The following is a 23,297-nucleotide window of genomic DNA, read 5'->3' on the forward strand; positions in this document are numbered from 1 at the left end:
GTGATAGTAGTTAGTGGCTGGATTTTGACAATACACTCTCATTTATGCCCAACTGTTCTTATTCTTACAGTGAAAAATAATATTTTTGTACATATTTATTAATATGCCCCTAGTTGAATTAGACTAAAAAAACACACACATAAAGTCAAGAACACAGAATTAAGTAACAATATTTTTGCCTCTAAATTTCAATGAATGATTAATACAAAAATATTCCTTTATCTCTTTAGGTAGCACTCAAATCTGATAACAATTTTTCAAAATCACCATGTCAAAAATTTCTGTTCTCATTTTGAAGGCTTGATTGTTAGTGATTAAATGGTTAACTTTAATATTATATTAATATGAATATACCAATGGAACCAAACACTAATATTCAATACCAAACAGTTGTGTTCTTAAAATTCAAGATTTTCAAAATAATCAGTTGCAAATACAGTTAAGGAAAAATGCTGGCAAGGATGTGTGTGTGCAGGGGGGTGTACTCATGCATCGCTGGTGGGACTTCAAACATGTTAAAACATGTTAGTTGAGCTATGACCCAGCTATCCTACTCCGTGGTAGTTATCCAACAGAACTAAAATCAGCATATAGTTACATAGCACATCAATGTTCATTAAAGCCAAGTTATGGAACCAGCATAGGTGTTCCTCATTCTGTTTAGCTGCTATTTTTATTTAATATTATACCATGAAGAATCATATGTTATACATAATTCTTTGAATTTTGTCAGATTATAGAGGAAGAACCAAACCTAATTTTGCAATATCAGTTAACATTTCTAAGAGGAAAGGACATTTAAGGTGTAAGTAATAGTTTGATTTTGATAAAAATCAAAACTATTGTTTGATTTAAAAAAGGTGTGCAATTGAGTTTCAAATGGATAAAGAAAATAGATAAATAGACTAACTGATACAGAAAATATAGTGTATGTACTTAATGAAGTTTTACTCTGCCATAAAGCAGAATAAAGTTATAAATCATTTGCTACTAAATAGATGGAAATGGAGAATATCATGCTAAGTGAAATAAGCCAGGCTCAGAAAGCTGAGGATCAAATGTCTTCTCTTTTATGCTAGAGAGAAATAAGAAATTTTAAAACAGAATCTCATTAAAATAGAAGGGAGAACAGTGGAATACAGAAAAGAGATTGAGGAGTGGGAGAAGGAATGGGAAAGGTGAAAAAAAAATGGTCATTTTCATTCTGTACTTGCTCTCCTTTCCCATTCCTTAAGGTTGCACCTACACAATGAAATCTTTTTCAGTTCCTAAGGTCTGTAGTAAAAGTTTCTTTCCTTAAATGTTCCTCAGTTCCAAAAATACACATTTCAGGGCACATTTCTCTTTCCATTTATAACTGAAATTTCATCACACAGAAGTTATATCATGTGTTACTTGCAGTTTTCCAAAGCACATAGCAGATAAATGAGAATTCTTCAAAAACTGAAGATTATATTTGATTGCTTGACTACAGAAAAAAATTACCTTAATATCTTGGGCTAAACTGGAACTATTCTTATCATAATTCAGCATTTTTAACTATGTTTAAATTTCTAAATTAGTAGGAATATATACCAATAAAAACATACAAAAAGCTGCTAAATTCTTCTGAAAGTTCAATAAGTATCCATGGAAAATCTGAGAAAAAGATTAAAAGTGATAGGAAATCAGTTAAAATCAATAAAAGGAGAGGGAGTGAAGCTGATTAAACAATGTGATTTGTCTGGGCTTAAATAAAAATATCAAGAGAGAAAAAATTTTTGCTCATTCTTATAATAACTACTTATGACATACTTGCTCAATGCCAGGAACAGTTGTTAGAGTCTGCAAACAAAAAAGAGAGCAAGTTACATAAGGCCTGTGACATACATTCTAGAGGACATGGGGAAAAAAAGCCCAAATAAATGGAAAAGATGTTAAGATTTATGAGGACAAGGAAAGAGGTAATAAGGCTGGGAATCCTGGGGGAGAGGAATAGACCTATTTTGGAAAAAATGAGTATTGAAGGTTTCTTTACTGAAAAGGTAACACTTAAACTGAGACCTGGAGTATGAAAAGTCCATAGCTATGAGAAGAGCAAAAAGTCCCAGGCAGAAAAAGCATGATGTGGTCCACAAGGAGAGAGGATCAGTGTAAGAAAAATGATACAAGATGGAACAGAATAACGGGATAGAGGTTGTATCAGGGCTAACTCTTCAAGAGACAGTAAGCAATTTGGATTTTATATTAAGAACAATAAGAAGCAACTAACATGTTTTAAGCATTAGTGACATGATCTAATTTGAATCTGGAATAAGATGTCTCTTGCCACCAACTAAACAATGAAGTGGTAACTGAGTACAGAGGATTAAAGAACATGGTATGACATCAGTAAGATACCTTAGTACTATTCTCTACAAGAAATAGTGTGGTTCTGACTAGGACTGCAGCATACAGACAAATAAAGAGATCCAACATATAATTTTGAAAGACAATGCACAGGAACAGAGATGCTAGGAAGGGGAATCCTGGGGTTAGGCCTTGAATCAACATGGTGACTGGTGGTGAAAGAGAGGTGTAGTTACAGATATATAAGAAGACAGAGGTAACAAGATCCGTTAGGCTTCAGCAGCTCGAAAGATATTAAGCAGAGATCTGTCAGAAAATACATAGGAGACACTTTAGTTTTTTTGTGTGTGTAACTCACCTGGTTTGTTATACTAGTTGCTTATTTCTATTCTCTTTTTTAAATTAAAGAGAAGGAAGAACATCAATGTGAAATAAATGTCATTTTTTACGCATGCATTGATACACTGGATTTTTGCAGAAGATCCAAAAGAGAAAAGAAAGAATAAAATCACTCCTCAAGGGCTATTAGATAAAAATGTTTCACTATGCTTGAAGTTTACAGATTTCCTTTTAAAATTCAAACACTAAAAATGTGATCTTGATGTTATGAGTTGTGTTTTATAATGAACTTCCACATATATTATTTTGCGTATATCTTATAAAACACAGTAAGATATTGCTGAGTATATATATGACCATTTTATAAATGAAGAAAATAGAGTTGTGTGAGTTAGATTGATATGTATGGGGTCAAAAATCAAGTTTCAGAAGAGAGGATATAGAACTAGGAAGGATAGTAAACATTATTACCATATGTACATATATAACTATATGGCCACTTGGATTCTACATCATGTACAACCAGAAGTATGAGAAACTATACTTAATCTATGTATGATAAATCAAAGTGCATTCTACTGTCATGTATAGCTAATTAGAACAAAAATGTTAAGTTTTCAGACCCTAGTGTACTGATATATCTACCATACCTTATTGCTTCTTAATATATAATTTATACTGATTATAATTTTTGGTGATTTCATTTGGTAAGATACATGTAAATAATTGGAAGAGAAAGTGACATTTACATAGAATTTTTAAATTTCTGAAGATTACATAATATTTACAGCTTTAAGCAATATGCCATAGAACTACAATAATGTCCAAGACTTTTCATCAAAATACAAACTACATTTGATACTATCACTCTTGAAAGCCCCTGGGAAATAATGGCTTTTTGGATGCTGCAAGTCGACGTGACATGGCATATGAAATTGCATCTCATGCTGAGCCAACCAGGAAAATATATGTCATCACTATGTGAAATTCAAAATTTCATCTGGAAGCTATAATCTTGTTCTGACTGCTAAAACAGAGTGAAAAGACTACACACAAAGCAACTTGGTTGAATTTTTTCTGAATTCTTGACGGATCATATAAAACTAAAATAGCATACTTATATCCCAAAAAATCCATACCTGAAAATCTTATAAGGCACTTATTAACATCACAATGTATTCAAGAAACTGTACAATTAATTAACATAATGATTCAAATCACATGTTATAACTCAAATTAATGAATTTCTGGGAAAATTTCTTTATAATGAAACTGATAACACTGAAAATTAACAAATTGTGCAAATCAGAACTGAAATGTTCAAACTGCATACAACAAAAACACATCCTAATGAATTCTAGATAGGGAGAGAGGTGGGAGGGAAAAGGAGGGGGCAGGGGATTAGCAAGGATGATGGAATGTGATAGACATCATCATCCAAAGTCATGTATAAAGACACGAATTGGTGTCAACATACTTTATGTACAACCAGAGATATGAAAAATTGGGCTGTATACATGTAACAAGAATTGTAATGCATTCTGCTGTCCTTTATTTTTTTTTAAATAAATTTGAGGAAAAAAAAACACATCCTAATTCCTTTTCCCCAAATGAATAAACTGTAGGTTAAAACAAAACAAAAGTTCTTGGAGTGTAGCTCAGTGGTAAAGAGCTTGATTAACAAGGCCCTATGTTCCATCCCTAGCACAATTTGTCTTAAAGATCTCATATCTTATCTAGATTGCTTCCACCTTCCATAGTTCATGTGTATAATATGTTCATAATTCATTTATCTTCTTCCTATCAAAAATATGTGAATGTTATTGAGTCCAAATGTTTCATAATTATGTTTTAACTATTCTGTGACTAATTGGAAAAGGAAAAATTAGTATATAGAAACTAAAATATCTAATTTCTGCTATCCTCTTATTTTCTGGTATTATATCTCATGCCCCTGTACTAAAGGATACATGACCAAGCCTGGGATGACACTGGGTCAATCACAGTACCTCATCTTTTTGGCCTTATTCACTGTTCAACAAAGGCACATGATTCAAGACAGCAAAATTTTCCTTGGGTACATTTTCAATAGACAAAGAACAAAATCTATTTCTCTTTTATCACAAATGATTAAGCTTGGGAGTTCAGAGGTACTACAGTCAACATACACTGTTATGCCAAGAAACTATGTACAGTAAGAGAAAGTTTAGCCAACATGAAAAGATGAAGACCTAATAGTACAGAGTCTCTGGTAATAAGTCATCCCCCTCGCCAAAAAAAAAGATCCATCTTTGCCTTTTTGATCATTTTGCTTAAGGGAATCAGTAAATAAATCCTCATCATCCACTTCCAAATACTGTTTATGTCTCTAATAATCAGAAAGTCTTTTCTAATTTAGAAATATTTATTCCTTAGTAAAGGAAAACCTATCAATCAGAGGTCAAACCAGGCAATATATCAGTAGTTGTACATGCCCTGCTTTAGCAACATCATTTTCTAGCCTGCACAAATCCTCAAAAAGGTTTAAGCATATCGCGGGATTTATATTCCAACCTTATTTACTCAAGAACTATTCAACCTCTTTTCCCATCTGAGGAAAGGGCATGCATGCTTTCTATCATTATAAAATGTTCAGCTCCTTAAATTTAAGATTCCTCTCCAGTAACATAAACCACCATATATAGGTATAACCTGGCCCTGTAGGAACTGGGTTTAGAACACTAAGAGAAAACAATGCTACTACTGGGATTTTTGCTAATGTACATAACAAAGTCCATTCTCTTCATCCCTAGAGTGTCATTACTTCAGCCAGCATCCATAAAATCCAGGTGGGCTAACTTGTTAAGTTTAGAAGCACAGTAAAACCAAAGACCCTTTAAAGTTCTTGACACATACCTGTTATTGTTTTTGTTTTTATAGGGCTGCTGGCATATTCAGAGGCCTGATATGACTGCTGTTTTGCCATGGGTGCACTTCCAACAGACAGTTCATCCTCCTTCCTTCTGCTAATTGGCATAACAAGAGGAACAGCTACCACAGGTTGCTGAAAGAGCAAAAATGGGGATGGGGGTATTATTGCCTTTCTTAAGAAGGGAAGGCTAAACACTACATCCTTGAGGACAATCCTTTACAATATGGGGCTGACAACTTAATAAAATATTTTAAATAATTTTCCCCTTGTTTCCTTCACCTCCTTCTTTGTTTCTTATATAGCAGGCGCCTCCATCCTCAGGGAATATATTCCAAGATTCCCAGTGAATGTATGACACTGACCCTAGTCCCAAACCTTGGCTCTCCATATCCATGGGTTCTACATGTATAGGTTCAACCAAACATGGGTCAAAAATATTTACAGAAAAAAACAATCTCTACTGATCATGTAACACACCTCTTTTTAATATCATATTACTAAACAAAACATATTTACAATCATTTACATTTTTTAGGTACTATAAATAATCCATCGATGATATAAAGTATACAAAAGAATGTGTGAAGGTTATATGCAAATATTACGTCATTTTATATAAAGGAAGATTTTGGTATGGGGGGTAATCCTGAAGTCAATCCCTCATGTATATTTGAGGAACAACTGTACTATTTATTCCTATACATAAAATTATAATAAAGTTTAATTTTAAACTATGAATAATAGATAATAAAAACATAATAATTACGACACATAAGATATTTAAACTTCAGCATTTTTATTTCTAGAATTTTCCATTTAATTTAATATTTAATATTTAATATTTTAATATTTTAATATTTTCAAATCATGGTTATTAATTCTATGTGAAAACCATAAGAGATTGCAAGTACTCAGTTAAAATAAGCAGTAATAAGAAATATGATGCTAATATGGAATGGTAAAATCAAAATCAAAAAATGGTAAAATCAAATTTCCTTGGGAAATTACAACTCCAAACAAATGGAATGTTATTGTAAAATGATAGTTTTGGAACACAATTTATAAAATAATTATTTATGTTTATATGAACAGTCCTATTTTTAAGACACACTAAGAAATATATCTATATATGTGTATATATAATATTATCTGACAAAGGATAACCATAGCATATTTAGAAAGCAAAGAAAAATATCTACAGTTACACAAAGCTGGAAAACATTATGATTGTATGTTGAATGCATGAGTGCTGAGCTGGACAATAAAGCAGCTGTTTCATCTTTGGTTATTGAAATAAAGTCTGGTGTTATTGCTGATGACTCCCCAAATAATTTTGTCATATTTTTGGCAAAAGCGGGGGCATTTTTCAGTTTTCTGTAAGATCAAAGATCAATGTGGAACTGGGTGGAAAACAATCATCAAATGTTAGGTTTCAGCCATAATAGAAAAAAATTTGCAACTTAGGAAACAACAAATGATAACTGTAGGATGGCTATATCAGAGCTTGAAATACAGCTGCATCTGACAGGCATTGGTCATGATGCAGTGAGTCTAGTGTTATTCTCAACATCGCAAAGAATAAAGTTTACAGGTACATATGAGATGTAAGATAATTTGCCATTCCCCATAGAAATGAGGGAGAATGGCAAATTATAAGTTGCTAAATGGATTGGCATAATGATAAGAAATTTGAAAATAGGAAAATAAATGATTATTTATATATTTAAATATAATAACATATTTAATATTGTATTATATTTAATAATATATTTAATATTTTAAATTGCAGCTTTACTGAGACTTTAGTCAAACAATACTTAAAACAAATATAAACAGGAAACAGCTTTTAAGACCTATGTGAGACATATTCAGCACATCACAAATTTCAATCATTTACAAGTCCTCATCTATAAAATAGGGGGGCGGGCATGTTTACTAGAAAATTACTTTATGTTCCAATAGTGACTTCATAATCCCTTAAATTCTGTCCATCATTTACATTCCTAGAGTATAAGCAAGCACTATAGGAAATTATAATCAAGTTCAGGATTAAATTAGAAAATTTATGTATTATGTAGTGTGACATGGAACTCAAGCACTGCAGCTGAAAGATTAATGAAAGCCATGGTAGTGGTGATACCCAACAACAATACCAAAATGTCTTTGGGTGACTGAAATTTTGAGTGTTTTTTTACTTACATGAAAATCAAAAACACTTGAGAGTAATGCTCTTGTATGTCTTGTAAATGGCTGTATATAAAATACCTATAATGGTATCCAACAAAGCCTCAATATTGAATACTCATTCAATACTGAATGACTGCTAATATAAGAACATGATACAGGAAAAGTAGTTAGACAAGTGTTTCCTTCTACTGTTCTGGAATATGGTTATACCAGTCAAAAATATCAAAAGAAGCAATATTTATATTTAGTTACTTTCTATTGCTTCACTTGGAATGATACAGCAGATTCCTCAAAATTTCTGTTGGATACTGGCCCCATATCTGTCCTATCCTTTCCCCATCAATGTACTACCTAAAGCTTTTCAGACTTCCCATTTTTGTAATTTATTTTTTTTTAAAAAAATATTTTTTTGGTTGTGGTTGGACATAATACCTTTATTTTATTTATTTATTTTTATGTGGTGCTGAGGATTGAACCCAGGGCCCTGCACATACTGGACAAGCACTCTACTGCTGAGCCACAACCGCAGCCCCCTATAATTTATTATTATCAAAAGAGGCTTATAAAGAACCAGATATGGGGCCAGCGGCTCAGCCCAGCCTGGCTCAGCCGCCCTCGGAGCGCCGTCGCCACCATGTCTTCCGGAGAGGATCAAGGTCTCTCAGGCTGCGGAAGAGCTTCAGCAGTACTGCATGCAGAATGCCTGTAAGGATGTTCTGCTGGTTGGAGTTCCAGCCCAGATCCTGCATTTTATTCTGAAGACTTGGAAGAAGTTTGTTGAGAAATGCCTTCGAGCACAAAGTAATGAATGACTGACTCCAAGTCTCAAGAAAACACTTTTCTTTAGCCAAATGACTGAGATATTTCAGACCTTTCCAGTGTCCTGATCTTACAGCCAAAATTCTACAGAAATTAATGATTTTCTACTCAAATAAGGAACTGAGTGAAGAAATAGAATTGTTTTAAGTAATAATGGCTTGGTTCTCCTGAAGAAGTGTTTGTATTAAGATAAAAACCTCACCACCAAATATACCAAAATACACCTCTTTAATAAGTGAATTACTGGTGTTGCTATACCTAGAATATCATGTATGTTTTATTAACTGGATGTTTACATTTTAGGGAGGAAAATACTTTTGTTTATTTAAAAAATATGGAGTATTTGTAATTTGTTGTTCCTAAGATTTTTATACTATAATAAAATTTTTTCTATCATAAATTTACAATTAGTAAATGAAGACAAGAAAGTATAAAATTGTGGGGGAAGAATAGACTTTACTAATCGAATGATGCCTTGATTTTTTCTAAATAAGAAGATTGTTTTATTTAACACAAGAGGTGTTGTTTAGAAAGATTCATGTTATGATATATATTAAGTTGTCCCATTTTATGTATGAAGCAGATTTGATCTCTTTTTAAGTTCTTTTACTTTATAGTTGTGGTTGCACTTTTAAAAAGATACTACATTATTTCATGCCTTTAAAAAAATGTTTAAAGTAAGACCTACATACAGAACATTGCAAATGATTGAAAACAAAGTAATGTGAAAATATTATGACCTAAAAGAATTCTTCATGTCACAAGGGTTTGACTTTGATGATGTGCCTTTGATTTAATTTGGGATACTTTTAGAAGGATACTTAGTGTTTGTAATAATCTTTGAAGATCTTGGAAATAAATTCTGTTTAATTAAAAAAAAAGAATCAGATAATATCCACATTCCTATTTTACTGCATTAACAATGGCTATTAACATTTTATCATATTACCCATTCCTCCCATATTTTAATCATTATTATGTTATTTGTACAAGTCCTTCAAATTAGTTTTTAACATTTATTTTTAACTATACACTCACACACATATTTATTAAGCTCATTTTGGAAAATACATACAAGTGCTCTCAAACTGCATATATCCTTGAGAAATTCCTTTTGCATTAAGCATAATTTTGAGACATTATACCAAGAAATATTAGGTGTTAGTAAATAAGTCATGTGAACAGGACATGCTTTATCCCTACTTCTTCACAGGCATTTAGGTTATTTCCAGCTTTACACTATGAATATGCAATGATGTCTTGTAGATGGTTCCTAAAGCTTTACATGAATGTCTAAGAGCATACCTATATAAAGAGGTAGAATTTGGAGGTTATACGGAATGTCCATTTTCATTGGTATTAGATATTGCCCAAATGTATTTATTTTCACTCACAACTGAACTAATCATTCTGTACATTTCTACCAATATTGCATATTGGCAATCTTTTTACCCAAGAGAATTTAAAAGTAAAGAAGAATGGTCAACAGCTGAAAAATTATAGAGATGGGCGAAGGGAACTTGTTTAATACACTATTGTCCCAACCGTACATGAAAAAAATTAAAATTATAATAGTATTTTTAGAAATAACTTTTTGGTTATTGCTGAACTATGATAAAAGAGTAATACTGAAAGCAATCTGGCACTATAACTAACTTAAAGTAAGCTTTAAAATGCCAAACTATGTGCATACAACTACTAATTACACTTCTAAAAATATACTTTAAAAAATATTTTTAGATGTAGATAGACACAATACCTTTATTGTTTATTTTTTTATGTGGTGCTGAGGATCGAACCTGGTGCCTCACACATGTCAGGCAAGCACTTTACCACTGAGCCACAACCCCAGTACCTAAAAATATACTTTTTTTTTAAACTTTATTTTATTTATTTATATGTGGTACTGAGGATCGAATTCAGGGCCTTGCACATGTGAGGTGAGCACTCTACCACTGAGCCATAACCCCAAAATATACTTTTTAATAAAGAAGAATGCAAAGTTTTGGATATGAAGATCTTTATTCCAATATTATTTGCAACCCTGAGTGAGAAGGATAATGGATATGTACTAGCTTTCTTTAAACAAAGATATTATTTTAAACACAGAATTTAAATTTAAATTTTAAAAGTAAAAAAATATATAATAAAATGGAAAGGAAAAACAAAAGCCCTTGAATATGCTTAACTTTCAATTAAATGAATGTCTAATTTACTTAAATAAGCTGCCAGAACATTCAAATTCATTTTAGAGGATATCTATGTTATGCTAGAAATAACTGTATCACTTAAAAAATAATCACCACCAACAACAACTACCAAAAAAAGAAAAGAAAAAAAAAAAAACTAACCAAGGATTTACAATGAAAACTATTCTACAATGATTCCTGCCACTTGTCTCACTACTCTATTATAGATTTAGATTGTCTATATTCTGTAAGAGTAAACTTTCTAAAATCAAAATGTTTATATCAGCTTTCAATATATCTTTTTAGATTTTAGGATAAAATCTCAAATAAATAGCATTATAAATAAAATTCTTTAGGAATTGGTTCTCCTTTGTATCAGTCTCCACAAGAACAGTTTATTTCAGTTCAGAAATAAAACTAACTCCTCCTTGCCATGATTTGCAGTTTCTTTGTCTTTGCTCTAATAGTTCAGTCTGAAATAACCTTCTCTCTATGATTTACTACTATGATGCTAACCTTATTTTTTAATTCCTCCTATTCACATGTTCTCAGTTTGTGGAAAATCATTTCTCCTTTTTTTATAATCTTGGACATGTATCTATATAGCAAATAGTAAATATGATTTTTCTATATTCCTTAATATTGTCAAATGCCATAAATACTCCTGGAGAAGTAATACTCTCAACAATAACTTCTATTTCTGTAGATTCAGTGCCTACTACAAAGTCTAATATTCCGTAAATACTTTAAGAAAGAATGATACATGAATGAGGACGGCAGAAACTTCAAATGAATTGGGATATTATGAAGAAAAAATACTCTTAAAAGATGCTCCTTGAGGACCAGTGATGTAGGTCAGCAAGATAGCATGTGCTTAGCTTGAGCAAAGGCCTGGGTTTAATCCCTAGCAGAAAGAAAGGGAAGGAGGGAAGGAGGGAAGGAGGGAGGGAAGGAAGGAAGGAAGGAAGGAAAAGAGAGATACTCCTTGGATTGTATGTTTCAGTAAATGTTTTAATTATTACATAATTATGAAATCATGTATTTTTCTTCTACCAATGAGTACTAATTATCCCAGGGAGGGTAGGTGAGGGGGGGATACAAAACTACTTCAAACACAACGATACAAAATTAAAATAATGTCAATATAAAGTACACTATAGTATAAATATGGCCTCAAAAATTGTCAGTTCTGTCATTTAATAACCAAGTGACTGTAGGTAAGTAAAGCTCAATAAACATCAGTGTCTTCAACTTTAAAACACGAATAATAAAATCAATTACCAGAATTACATTTAAGTATGCTGATACAAAAAATTTAAGTATTCTTGAAATTAAAATTACCTATTTCTTGCTATGTAATTTGTATCCTTTTAAACAAAACAATCCTATTGTTTTGTACAAACAATCCTATTTCCAATATTAAGCATTCAATGAATATTTGTTTAAAAAATCTAAAGAGGAAGAGGAAAAAGTAACACATTAAAAGAACCTAATATTTACTGAGCAATGTTCGGTATGAACAAACAGCTAGATACTATGAGGGAAATTTGGGCCATGAAACAGGCTGCCTAAATTTTTCTTATTAATCTGTTTTATAAGCAATTGTACAGAAAGCTCCTTCAATATTCAAAGAAATTCTTTGTAGAGCTGAAATTGTTATGAATAAAATTAAGAAACAGAATTGTTTGAAAGAGGTAGAGCAAGGCAAAAAAATTAAATATTCCAGCACATCCATAAAAGGAGAACTAATGAAAAGACATATATAACTATATAACTATACTAAATAATTGCAGAAACAATTTGCTCGTTAAGAGTTAAAGATAAAGAGATCACTCACCTGTGGCATATGTCTACTTGTTCGCTTCTGAGGTTGATAGATGAGCCATGTGTATAAGATTGGGTCAATATTCACAGCAAGTCCTTGTATACTACAAAGAAGTACAGCACCTAAACAAACAATATGTTGAAATTCTCATAATTCCTCATGAAAAGAAATAAGCTTGAATCAATTTAGAAGTCAGATAGCTGAAAGAAAATGATACTAAATTAGTGTTAGTAAGGACACAGGAATTCAAACCCTTACACAGCACTGTTAGTAAAGTAAAATTGAGCAATCACATTGGAAAAATAGTATGGCATTCCCTCAAAATTTAAAAAAAAACTTACAATATGACCGAGTAAATGCTTTCTTAGGTACAAACCAAAGAGAATGAAAAGCAGTGTCTACCAAAATTGTTGTAATTAAATTTTCATAAACATAATTTATAATAGCAAAAACAATACAGATATTCATAAATTGATGGCTGCAAAAATATGCCAGATCCATAAACTGGAATATTACACATTCCAAAAAAAATGAACTACTGACTTCTCATGCTATAAAATGGATAAACCCTGCAAACTTTATACTAAATAAAATAAACCAGTCACCAAACAATACGTAATGTATTATTGTACCTACATAAAATGGCAGAACAGGTTAAAGCACAGAGAACAAAAGAGACTTAGTGGCCACAAGGCCTGGCAAGTGGGAAAAGTGGAAATAATTAATAATAGATATGTAGGGTATTTGCATTTTAATTATAAGCACTTATTAATTGCGCAAATTAATGGCTCTCTTTATGGCATTTCCATAATGCACTTAATATGCTTTGATTAAATCCACACCTTTCTACTGATCTCTCTGACCCTCATTGCTTCTTCAATAGGCCTTTTTCTACTTTCATGCCATCTCTCTTTTTTCTCCCCCCACCCGCCCCCCAGTCAGATTTTACAAGGGAAAAATGTAATACTTGTCTGAAAGTAGCTTATTCTGGTTAACATAATCATCTTCATTTGCATCCATTTTCCTCCAAATGATATAATTTAGTCCTTCTCTATGACTAAGTGCTATTCCATTGTGTATATATACCACATTTTCCTTATCTATTTATGAGTTTATGGGCATTTAGGCTGACTCCACAACTCAGCTATTATAAATAGTTCCATGATAAACATGATGGGTATCTCTTTTGAGATGCCATTTAAGAGCAAACTGGAGACATGGTGTCCACTTCTAATTATGTCACTGTACATTCATTAAAAACAAGAACTTGCTCTTATGTAAATTATTCCTTTCTGAACATTTATTGTTGTTAAGATTCCTTCATGAGGGTTTTTAAATCTTTCCTAATCAAAAGCACATTAATTTTTTTTCGAAACAAATGTCTCTCACAAAGTCTTCTAACATTCCTAGAAAGAACAAATATTTCTATTGCAAATAAGAGGAAATGCAGCACACTAAAATAAAGTATTACTCAGTCCATTTCTTTTGAAATGTATGATTTTCTTTGTTGAAATGTTTTTAGTTTTTGACACTAGTCATAGTATAGATTCAACTTTCATTAGAAAGTCCCTGCTCCCAAGTGAATAATAATCAATGTCCACAACTCCTCACAAAGAAAACCAACTGATTATCTCCTATACACACTTACCTAGACTCTGTCTACTTCAAGCCAATAGAGTGTCAAAGCATAAAAATATAAACTCTAAGGTGGTAATGGTACACGAAAAAGATAAAATGAATTCACCAGAACTTAAAAACAGGGTTACCTGAATTTGGCACACTCTGGGCCTTAATTTTCTCCATTTTAAAGATAAAAGAGTCTGTAGCAGGTCAAGACAGAATAACAGAACCATATTAACTCTCCCATATCAAACAACCAAAATATTGGGAAATAATGTTTTATATCATATCACATACGTTATGAAAAATTCTGAAAATGTGGCCCAAAAAGACTGTGAGACCCTAATATATGAAAAACAAAATAAGTGAGCCCCAAAACTGTCACATCTTACTGTAACTTTGGGAGAATTTCTAGGACATGGTACAAGAGAAGAACCTATCCGAAGCCTAGAGATATCTCCATGCTGAGAAGACAGTTGAGTTTTAGGAAACCAGAATAGTTCAAGTTCACAGGAAAGAGAACCAAGATGTTCAGACAACTGAAGAAATTTTCAAAGGATCTCCCTCAAGTATTTAACAAAGGGAGGAAAGAGCAACAGAAAAACAAATGGACAAGAGCCATATAAAAACTACTCATTATTATTAATCCTTACAGAAATGCAAATCAAAACCATGATTTAGAATTTCATACCCATTAAGATAGCTTAAAAAAAAACAATCACAAAGAATGTAAGAAGTAAGTGTTGGTGAGCATGTGGAAAAACAGGAATCCACACACTCTGCTGATAGGAATAGAAATGGTTCAGCTACTGTGAAAAACACTTTGGTGATGCCTCAAAAAGTTAAATATTGAATTAACATACAGCCCAGAAAGTCCACTCCTAGATATATATCAAAAAGAACCGAAACCAGTACTCAAATATATTCATACACATGTTCATATTCCCTAGTACTATTTGTTAAATACAAAAGGTGGGAACATTTTGAATAACCCATGGAAAACAAGAAAATGACATGTATAACAACAAAACAACTACCTATATAAGACACTCACATAAATGTTTGTTGTTAATTATAACAGCCAAGATCTGGAAACTAACCAGTCATCAACAGATGAGTAGATAATCAATTTGTGCTATATATAAAAAAAGGTATGGGGCTTGGGTTATGATTCAGTGGTAGAACACTTGCCTAGCATGTGTGAGGCACTGGATTCAATTCTCAGCACTGCATATAAATAAGTCAATAAATAAACAACTAAAGACATAAATAAAAAAGTAATACATGTCAATAAAAAGCAATAAACAATGTACACATTTCAAAATAACACGTTGCATACAATAAATATATAAAATTACTTTTTAAAAAGTACACATGGGGTTGCATCACATTTCTATTTCATATTGCAGCTATAGATTTCTAAACTAGCACTTAGCGATAATTGTATCTTCATTCAAAAAACGAAAGGATCGTGTAATACAAATTTTCAAGTGACTTGTAGAATTAAAAAATAATCTAAGTCATAAAGGAAATTAGGAGGAATTACAAAAATGAAAACAATAGGCTGATGTCTTTTAACTTAACTTGTGCAGTTGCTTCCACAGATATATGCAATGTTATAGTTTGCATATATCCTCTCCAAAACTCCTAATCCCTACTGTAGTGGTATTAAGAAGTAGAGTCTTCTGAAAAGTGAATGACTCAAGAGGGCTCTCCATCCATACAAATGCAACAGCTCCTTATAAAATAGCTAAAGGTTGAAGGAAGCATTCTCTTCTGGCATGTGAGGATTCATCATTTCTTCCTCTACAGAAGATGCACCAACAAGATGCCAACTTGGAAGCAGACAGCAGTCCTCAATAGACACCAATGCTTCCATCAGCTTGATTTTGGGGCTTTCAGGTTTCTAGGATATTCCAGACAAGCATTCAGGAAAGTAGAAGGAAATTCAAGAGAAGCAGCATGTGGAAGCAATTGTTTCAAAGAAGACAGTGATCAACTTTGTCAAAATGGCTGCCAGTTGTATAAAATAAGGATTGAGAACTGCCAATTGAATTATTAAGTACCTGGTAACTTGGACAAAGGCGTTTCAGTGGGATAGGGGGAGCAAAAACTGGTATAAGTGAGTTTAGAAACAGAAGAAGAAATGGAGACAGAGAGTATAGACAATATTTTGAGAAGGCAATATGCAAAGAGGGTAAAGAAATGTGGTAGCTGGTGAGAAGAAAATGAGTTCCAAGGAAAGTTTTTGTTTCTTTTTTGACATAAGAGAGAAAATACAGAATATTTACATGATCCAGCAAAGAGGGAAGCTTGGATGCCCTAAAAGTATAAGTACTGATGACTGGGGTAATATCCTGGAAGAGATGGAATAGAGTAAACAAGCTTTAGAGAGAAACATGGTTAGTTCTTCTATAGTAACAGGAAGGCAAAGTACAGCAACAGATATAGAAAGAGAAGTAACTGGTTGTGTGAAGGTGTCTTTCTCAGTCTTTTCAGAGTTACAGGAAACAAAGTCATCATTCATGAAGTGGGTTTAAAGTAGGTGGGGAAGTTAAGAATGGTGGAGGATCTAAAGAGAAAATAAAATCAGAAATGGTAGTTTAGGATGGTACTTTTCAAACTTAAATGTACACAAGGACTCACCTGGAGGATCTTACTAAAATACATATTATAAATCTATAGCTCTGGTGCATATCCTTATGTATGCTTTGCCACTCCCCCAGCCACCCCCACAGATTTACTATTTTTGAGACACAATATCATTATGTTGAACAAGCTGGCCTGGAACCTGAAATCCTAGCAAGTAGCTATTATCTCAGGTATGTGCCACAACACCAGCCACCTTTTCTCTCAATTTTTACTGGAAGCCATTTTATAGCTCTCATGCCTTCTTTTAGTTTCATCTCTATTAACATTATCTTCCTACTCTAATGCTACACAGCAAGCATTAGATGTTTGCTATAATGAACATTTTTTTTTCAAAAAATTGATATTTTTTCTAGTTTAATGTATAATTCAATATCTACTTATTTTAAGCTCAAAGCCTCAATTTAAACACTCTGCTATACTGTAATTTGTATTTTTTTTCACAGGGCTGAGAGGTAACTAAGAATTGAATGAAGGGGAGTTTTAACCAATGAGCTACACCACTAGTTCTTTTTAAAACAAGGCCTCACTAAATTGCCCTGTCTGGCTTCAAAATTACTATCACACTACCTCAGTCTCAGTTGCTGAGATTACCAGTGTGTACCACTACACCCAACTATTATTCATATTGCTTTAAAGCAACTTTGCTTGATTGTGATGAGTATATAGAGCAATGAGAACAGTCTATAACCCAAAGGTCCTGTTGTGTTGAATCAGATACAGTTTTTCTCAGCTCATATTGAAGTTATCAGCTTTCTCACAATTAAAGAGAAATCTTTTGCAATATGTGATGATTTTAAGGAAAAGACTGAATGAAAAACTCACAGAAGTGCATTGCTTTTGCACAAGAAAGACATTTTACTCTGTTTTTAAAAAGGTGGGGTGGAGAATGATGAAAAACGTTACACACTGTTTAATATTTTTAATTTTGATGAAACTGATCACACTTATTGTCCTCCAATGATGTATATTTTAAACAAATTATAAACCCCAGCACTAAAGTTTACACTGATGATGATGTTGTTTATAAATGTTAGCAGAGATCTAATTGTACTAATATTTTTACTATATTATTATTGTTTTGTGACTACTCTGGTTATAAAGTTTCACATAATACATATTGAGAGATAACTGCTTCTAAATCTACTTCCCTGAAATATTTGTTAATGTGATGAAATTACATGAAGACCCAAGAATAAACTTCTGGCTTGACTTTTCCTATAACTAGAGGGGTCATGTAACAGCATCAAAATTTGCTGAATTATTTATCTAAAGTAATCAATCTTATGAAACAATCTTCCTTCTAAGAGAAAGACATAAAAAGACGCAGTGGTAGGGAAGGGAGGCAATGTTCCACTAAGCACATTCAGGAAATGAAGACCGAGTAGTATTAAAATGAGAGGTAATAGGAAGGAATCTACCATGTGACCCATTTATCCCACTCCTCAGTATGTCTCCAAAGGAGTTAAAATCAGCATACTACAGTAACATAGCCACATCAATGTTTATACCAGCATAATTCACAACAGCTAAATTATGGGGCCAATCTAGGTACCCTTCAACAGATGAATGGATAAAGAAAATGTCACACACGCACACTAGAGTGTTACACAGGCACAAAGAAGAATGATTTTATGACATGTGCCAGTAAATGGATGGATCTGGAGGCTATCATGCTCACAGAAAATAAGTCAATCCCCCAAAACCAAAAGTCAAATGTTTTCTCTGATATGTGGAAGCTCCATAAGAAATTAATTTTTTAAAAAAAATAAGTAACTATGGGTAAATGGCAGAAAGATCAGTAAAGGGAAGGGAGCAAAAAATGGGAAGAGGAAAAGGGAAGGAAAGGTACTGGGGTCTAAATAATAAGAAGACATATTCCATGTTTGTTGAATTATGATAAAATGGATTCTACTGTCACATATAACTAAAAAGAAGCAAAAAAAAAAAAAAAAAGAAGAATACTTTCCAGGAAAACATGCTGGGTGGGTATGATCGCATGAAAAGCAAAGGGAGATTAGGAGAATAGACAAAAGAAGTGGTAAGGGAGTGGAGGAACTGAGGAAGGATATTGGCCAAACTATATTGTTCTATTGTTGAATGTACAAATATATAATACCATATCCCACCAATACATACAACTATAATGCAGCACCATAAAAGAAAAAAAAGAAAGATAGGAAATATAGAAGGGTATATTTTAATCAAAAGGGACTTAATGTAGGAGGTCCTTGAGGATGCTGACTTCTACATTTATCCAATATACATAGTAATTTCTGGGAAATGTCAGGGAAGGAAGGCAATGCTCTGCTAAGCATATCCAGGAAATGAAAACCGTCCATCAATCCATCCATTCATCCAAAGGGAACCATACCAAATAGCACACCTCCCTACATACATTTATTTATGTCTCTATGAGTTGACAGAAGGAGAAGTACTAGTCTCCACCAAGATAGATATGAATAATTTTATACATCAGTCACCCATTGGTGAGAAGGACTAATCTAATAACCTGTGGAGTCAAGATGAAAATTATGGGTGATATTTTTCTCTAAAAGTTTTCTTAATCAAAATCAGAGTGTTTATAGTGGAATCAGAAGTACAATTCTACTATAACTCATATATGTGAGATGTTGTCCCTAATGTTCTGATACCTTGTTTGCTATCTTGCTTCCACATCTTTTACTGTAAGAAAGGAATCAACAGACTGTACTGTGCATAATCGGTATGCCATCTGATTGCAAATGAAGAATGACTTTTATATTTTAAATAGAAACAAAGCAAAAGAATAACTGTAAGACTAGTTTAAATCACATGAAATTCAACTGAATGTCTATAAATAAAGTTTTATTGGAATGTAGCAACACTCATTTATTTACTTCTTCTTTATGGCTGCTGTCCAGCTATAACAGCTGAGCTGAATAGTTGCAACAAAGAATACAAAAGCATAAAATATTTATGACCTGACCTTTCATTAAAAATAAATTGTCAAATCCTACAAAAAGAAATATACACATTTTTATTCGAGGTACTTTGAGAAACTAAATGCCTACCAATTCCTCAATAATATAGCTAACTGTCTACTGAACCTTCTAATAAAACTCTGGAAAGATAATTCTGAAATTCTTTTCTGGTGATACCATGAAATAGCCATTACTTACTGGTGCTGATTATTATAAGATAGGTATTAACAATTTCATTTTATAAACGTGAAAACTGAGAATTAGTGAGAAATGGTAACTTGTTTAAGATTCCTATACCTAGCAATTCAACCCAACATTGTCTCCACAAAGCCCGTAAGTATAAGCATTATTGCCTTGATATAGCAGAACACAGAATAAAAGAATTTAGAGTACTGATTTTCCTCAAAAGACAATAATTTCCCATTGTGATGCAGACAATGATACACTAATAAACACCTTCCAGAAATCAAGACCAGTATCCTTCAGAGTAAGGTATACATAACCTGTCCAGAAAAACCTTTTGAAAGGGGATAAAAACTCAACTTGCTTATCAAAATTGGCTCTCACTGTAATCCCCTTCCTTCTGTCAGTGATGCAACTATTCTCAATTTTGCAAATTATGTAACAAATTATCTACATAACCTTTTATACTTTCTAGGAGATCATATGCAATATAGCAAAAGTCCATGAAAAATGTATAATTAGAAATAAGCCATATGTGGTGATGCATGCCTGTAATCTCAAGAGCTCAAGAGGCTGAGGCAGAAGGATGACAAGTTCAAAAAGCCAGCCTCAGAAACTTAGCAAGGCCCTAAGCAATATGGTCAGAACTTGTCTCTAAATAAAAATAAATAAATATATTAAAAGGGTTGGGGTGTGACTCAGTGGTTAAGCACCCCTGGGTTCAATCCCTGGTACCTAAATAATTATTATAATAATAATTAATGGATATGGAATAGCAACTCCAGGGAGAAAGAAGTCAAACATTGGCTCTGGACATTTATCCTTTTCCAGCAACATAAGTCTTGGGTGGAGAAGGCAAAGAATGGGTTCTGGATTCTGGACTTTCATCTCAGTAACAATAGGTTTCAAACTTGTACAACTATTTTCCTGATTTAGACTCTGAACCTGCACAACTAGTTTCCTGATTGCCCAAGTCTCTAATGAGAGTCATACTAAACATTCTGCTATGAATAATTCTCATTAAAACCTATAAACAATAGACCCCTCTTGTAACCAGTTGCCATTTCTCCCCTGAAAATGTGCCATTCCACCACTGCCTAATAAAGATAGCTTACTGATCCTCTGAGGTCTGCTCCCATTTCAGTTGTTTTTGCTTACAATAATAAATAATTACAGAAATTAGAAAGTCCATAAATTCTTAGTTATTAATATTTTCACATCTACAATACCGTGTTTTTGAAAGAAAAAAAATGTGGCTCCCATTTGTAGTTTAGTAAATCAAGGTTTTGGTAATGTACTGATTCCTAATATACTGGCCATACTTTTCAATTAAAATGGGCACAATTTTTATTGCATAACTTCTATGGTTAAACTGAGCATGTACTGATTTAGACTACCTCTATAGTTTAAGTTTACATTCAAATTGTTCTTTAATTTTATTACAAATATCAAGACTGACTGATATAATAAACACTAGAGGTTTAAATTTCTTTTAAAAAGATAATTCATGCATTTTTTAAATTACATGGAGGACTCATATCTAGTATTATTGTTTACTGTTGAAAATATAAAATGTCTTCCATTACAATACCTACAGCATTTGTTCTTCCTATCCTTTATATTCATCCACATTTAAAACGTGATTTTTTTTTAGAAATCATACATATTATATATTTTTTCTTTAAGACAAATTAGAAAATTCTACATGTTTTCTAAAGGAGAATAATATTGAGGTAACACCTGTTAAAAATATAGAAGTATAACCCAGAACCCTGGAAGAAAATTAATATTCTAACATTAATGAAAATGTTGCTTTTAAAATCGATTTTATTTTATGACTCTTTTTGTCCAAAAATTAAAGTGTATTTAATCTTATTGGCAAAGAATTATGTTTTTAAAAATCAACTTACATGTTATGTTACAAGAGCAATTCATAAGAATTCAGTAACTACACAATTAATATTTATCAATATTAATTTCCAAAATAATTTTAAAATGAAATACTCATCTTTTAATAATATACATAATTTAAAGAAAAACAGGATAATATCTACAAGAGTGGTATGAAATATTATTCCTACACTTTAAAAGCTATCATGGTATATATGCCCAAGAATCTGAAACATTTAAATAAATTATTATCATAAGAGTCAATAATTTAAAATATCACGGAAATTTTACAAATTCAACACTAAAAAGTGTTCAATGATCAAAATTTGCATATACTTTCTAATGACAATTGTAGATTTAGGTCCTCCTACTTTTTCCATCTTCCTTACCAGCACCTCTATAATAATGGCAAGATTTAGGAAGCACCACAAGGTGGTGCTAATATCATCTCATAACCAGTTGGGTAGACCAGAGTTGCTATCAGATGTGGCCTAAAATGAGATTCTCCAACCCTCAGGGTGGATACCAACTCTAACATTCTCTAGTTCAAGAGAAAAAGGGAAAAAACATTCAGTTTTCAAAGTTGTAATACTGGCTATAGAAAATAATTTATAATCCTCTAATATTTGGTTTACATCAACATTCTTGTCATATGGTCAGAGTATTTATAACTCTATAAATAACTGCCTTTATACTACTGTCAAATGAAATCACAAATTTACAGTCAATGAATGAACTTTCATCAAGCACAAATCAAGACTTCTTTATCAAATTCTTATGTGGGACAAGTGATAATAATTATATCTAGTATTATGAAAACCATACTAACACTACCAAATTCTGTTTCCAGATTAACACGTTTATCAATTCTGCATACTTACTCATCTTTTGAATAGACATTTAGATAAACATATTAGTAATTTCCCAAAATTTGGGTTCTGAAGGTTCTGAAGAAATGAAAAGGAGGGAGAGAGAGAGGCAGGTATAGGTCTGGCTCCAGAAAAACAGCAATTCATAGGAAAATATAGAGTAACCACTGGAATGAATAATCCTCATTCTACCATTGTAGAAGATGAGTTTTACAAAAGTTCATAATGAAGTTGTACAAGGTCACACAAGCACCAACACCTCTTTTTATTGTGCATTAAAATAATGCTGTTGAGCTTGATGAGGATCACCAGTACTTACTACATGGTAACTGTGTCCAAAAATGTGGTATAAAGCATTTTATACCTATTTCTCACCTAATCAGCACACTACCCTAAAAGGTATTATCATATTCTCCATTACAGATAAGGAAACTGAGGAACAGAAATACTGAATGAATTTCCTAATATAACTATTAAATGATAAAGCTGGGATTCAAATTTAAGTAATATGGCTACACCTCACAG

The 23,297-nt window shown here is 32.3% G+C and overlaps 1 protein-coding gene across 11 annotated transcripts in view; it reads right to left on the minus strand.

The window, feature by feature from the left end:
• The window catches only part of Vps13b (vacuolar protein sorting 13 homolog B), a 677,770-nt gene that overhangs the window by 387,828 nt on the left and 266,645 nt on the right, over nucleotides 1-23,297 (minus strand). For 10 of the 11 annotated variants that reach the window (XR_013423897.1, XR_005737781.2, XM_078016874.1 and 7 more), the window contains 2 exons: nucleotides 12,611-12,720; nucleotides 5,563-5,710 (listed from right to left, as the gene is read on the minus strand). Coding sequence is in view for 9 of the 11 variants with exons in the window: in XM_078016874.1 (XP_077873000.1) it covers nucleotides 5,563-5,710; nucleotides 12,611-12,720 (258 nt within the window). In the remaining 2 variants the exon portion in view is untranslated. Of the gene's footprint in view, nucleotides 1-1,794; nucleotides 1,825-5,562; nucleotides 5,711-12,610; nucleotides 12,721-23,297 lie in introns of all 11 variants that reach the window. The other variant, XM_078016878.1, reaches the window with a different exon arrangement.

This window comes from Ictidomys tridecemlineatus, chromosome 7, assembly GCF_052094955.1.
Source record: "Ictidomys tridecemlineatus isolate mIctTri1 chromosome 7, mIctTri1.hap1, whole genome shotgun sequence".
Classification (NCBI taxonomy): domain Eukaryota; kingdom Metazoa; phylum Chordata; class Mammalia; order Rodentia; family Sciuridae; genus Ictidomys; species Ictidomys tridecemlineatus.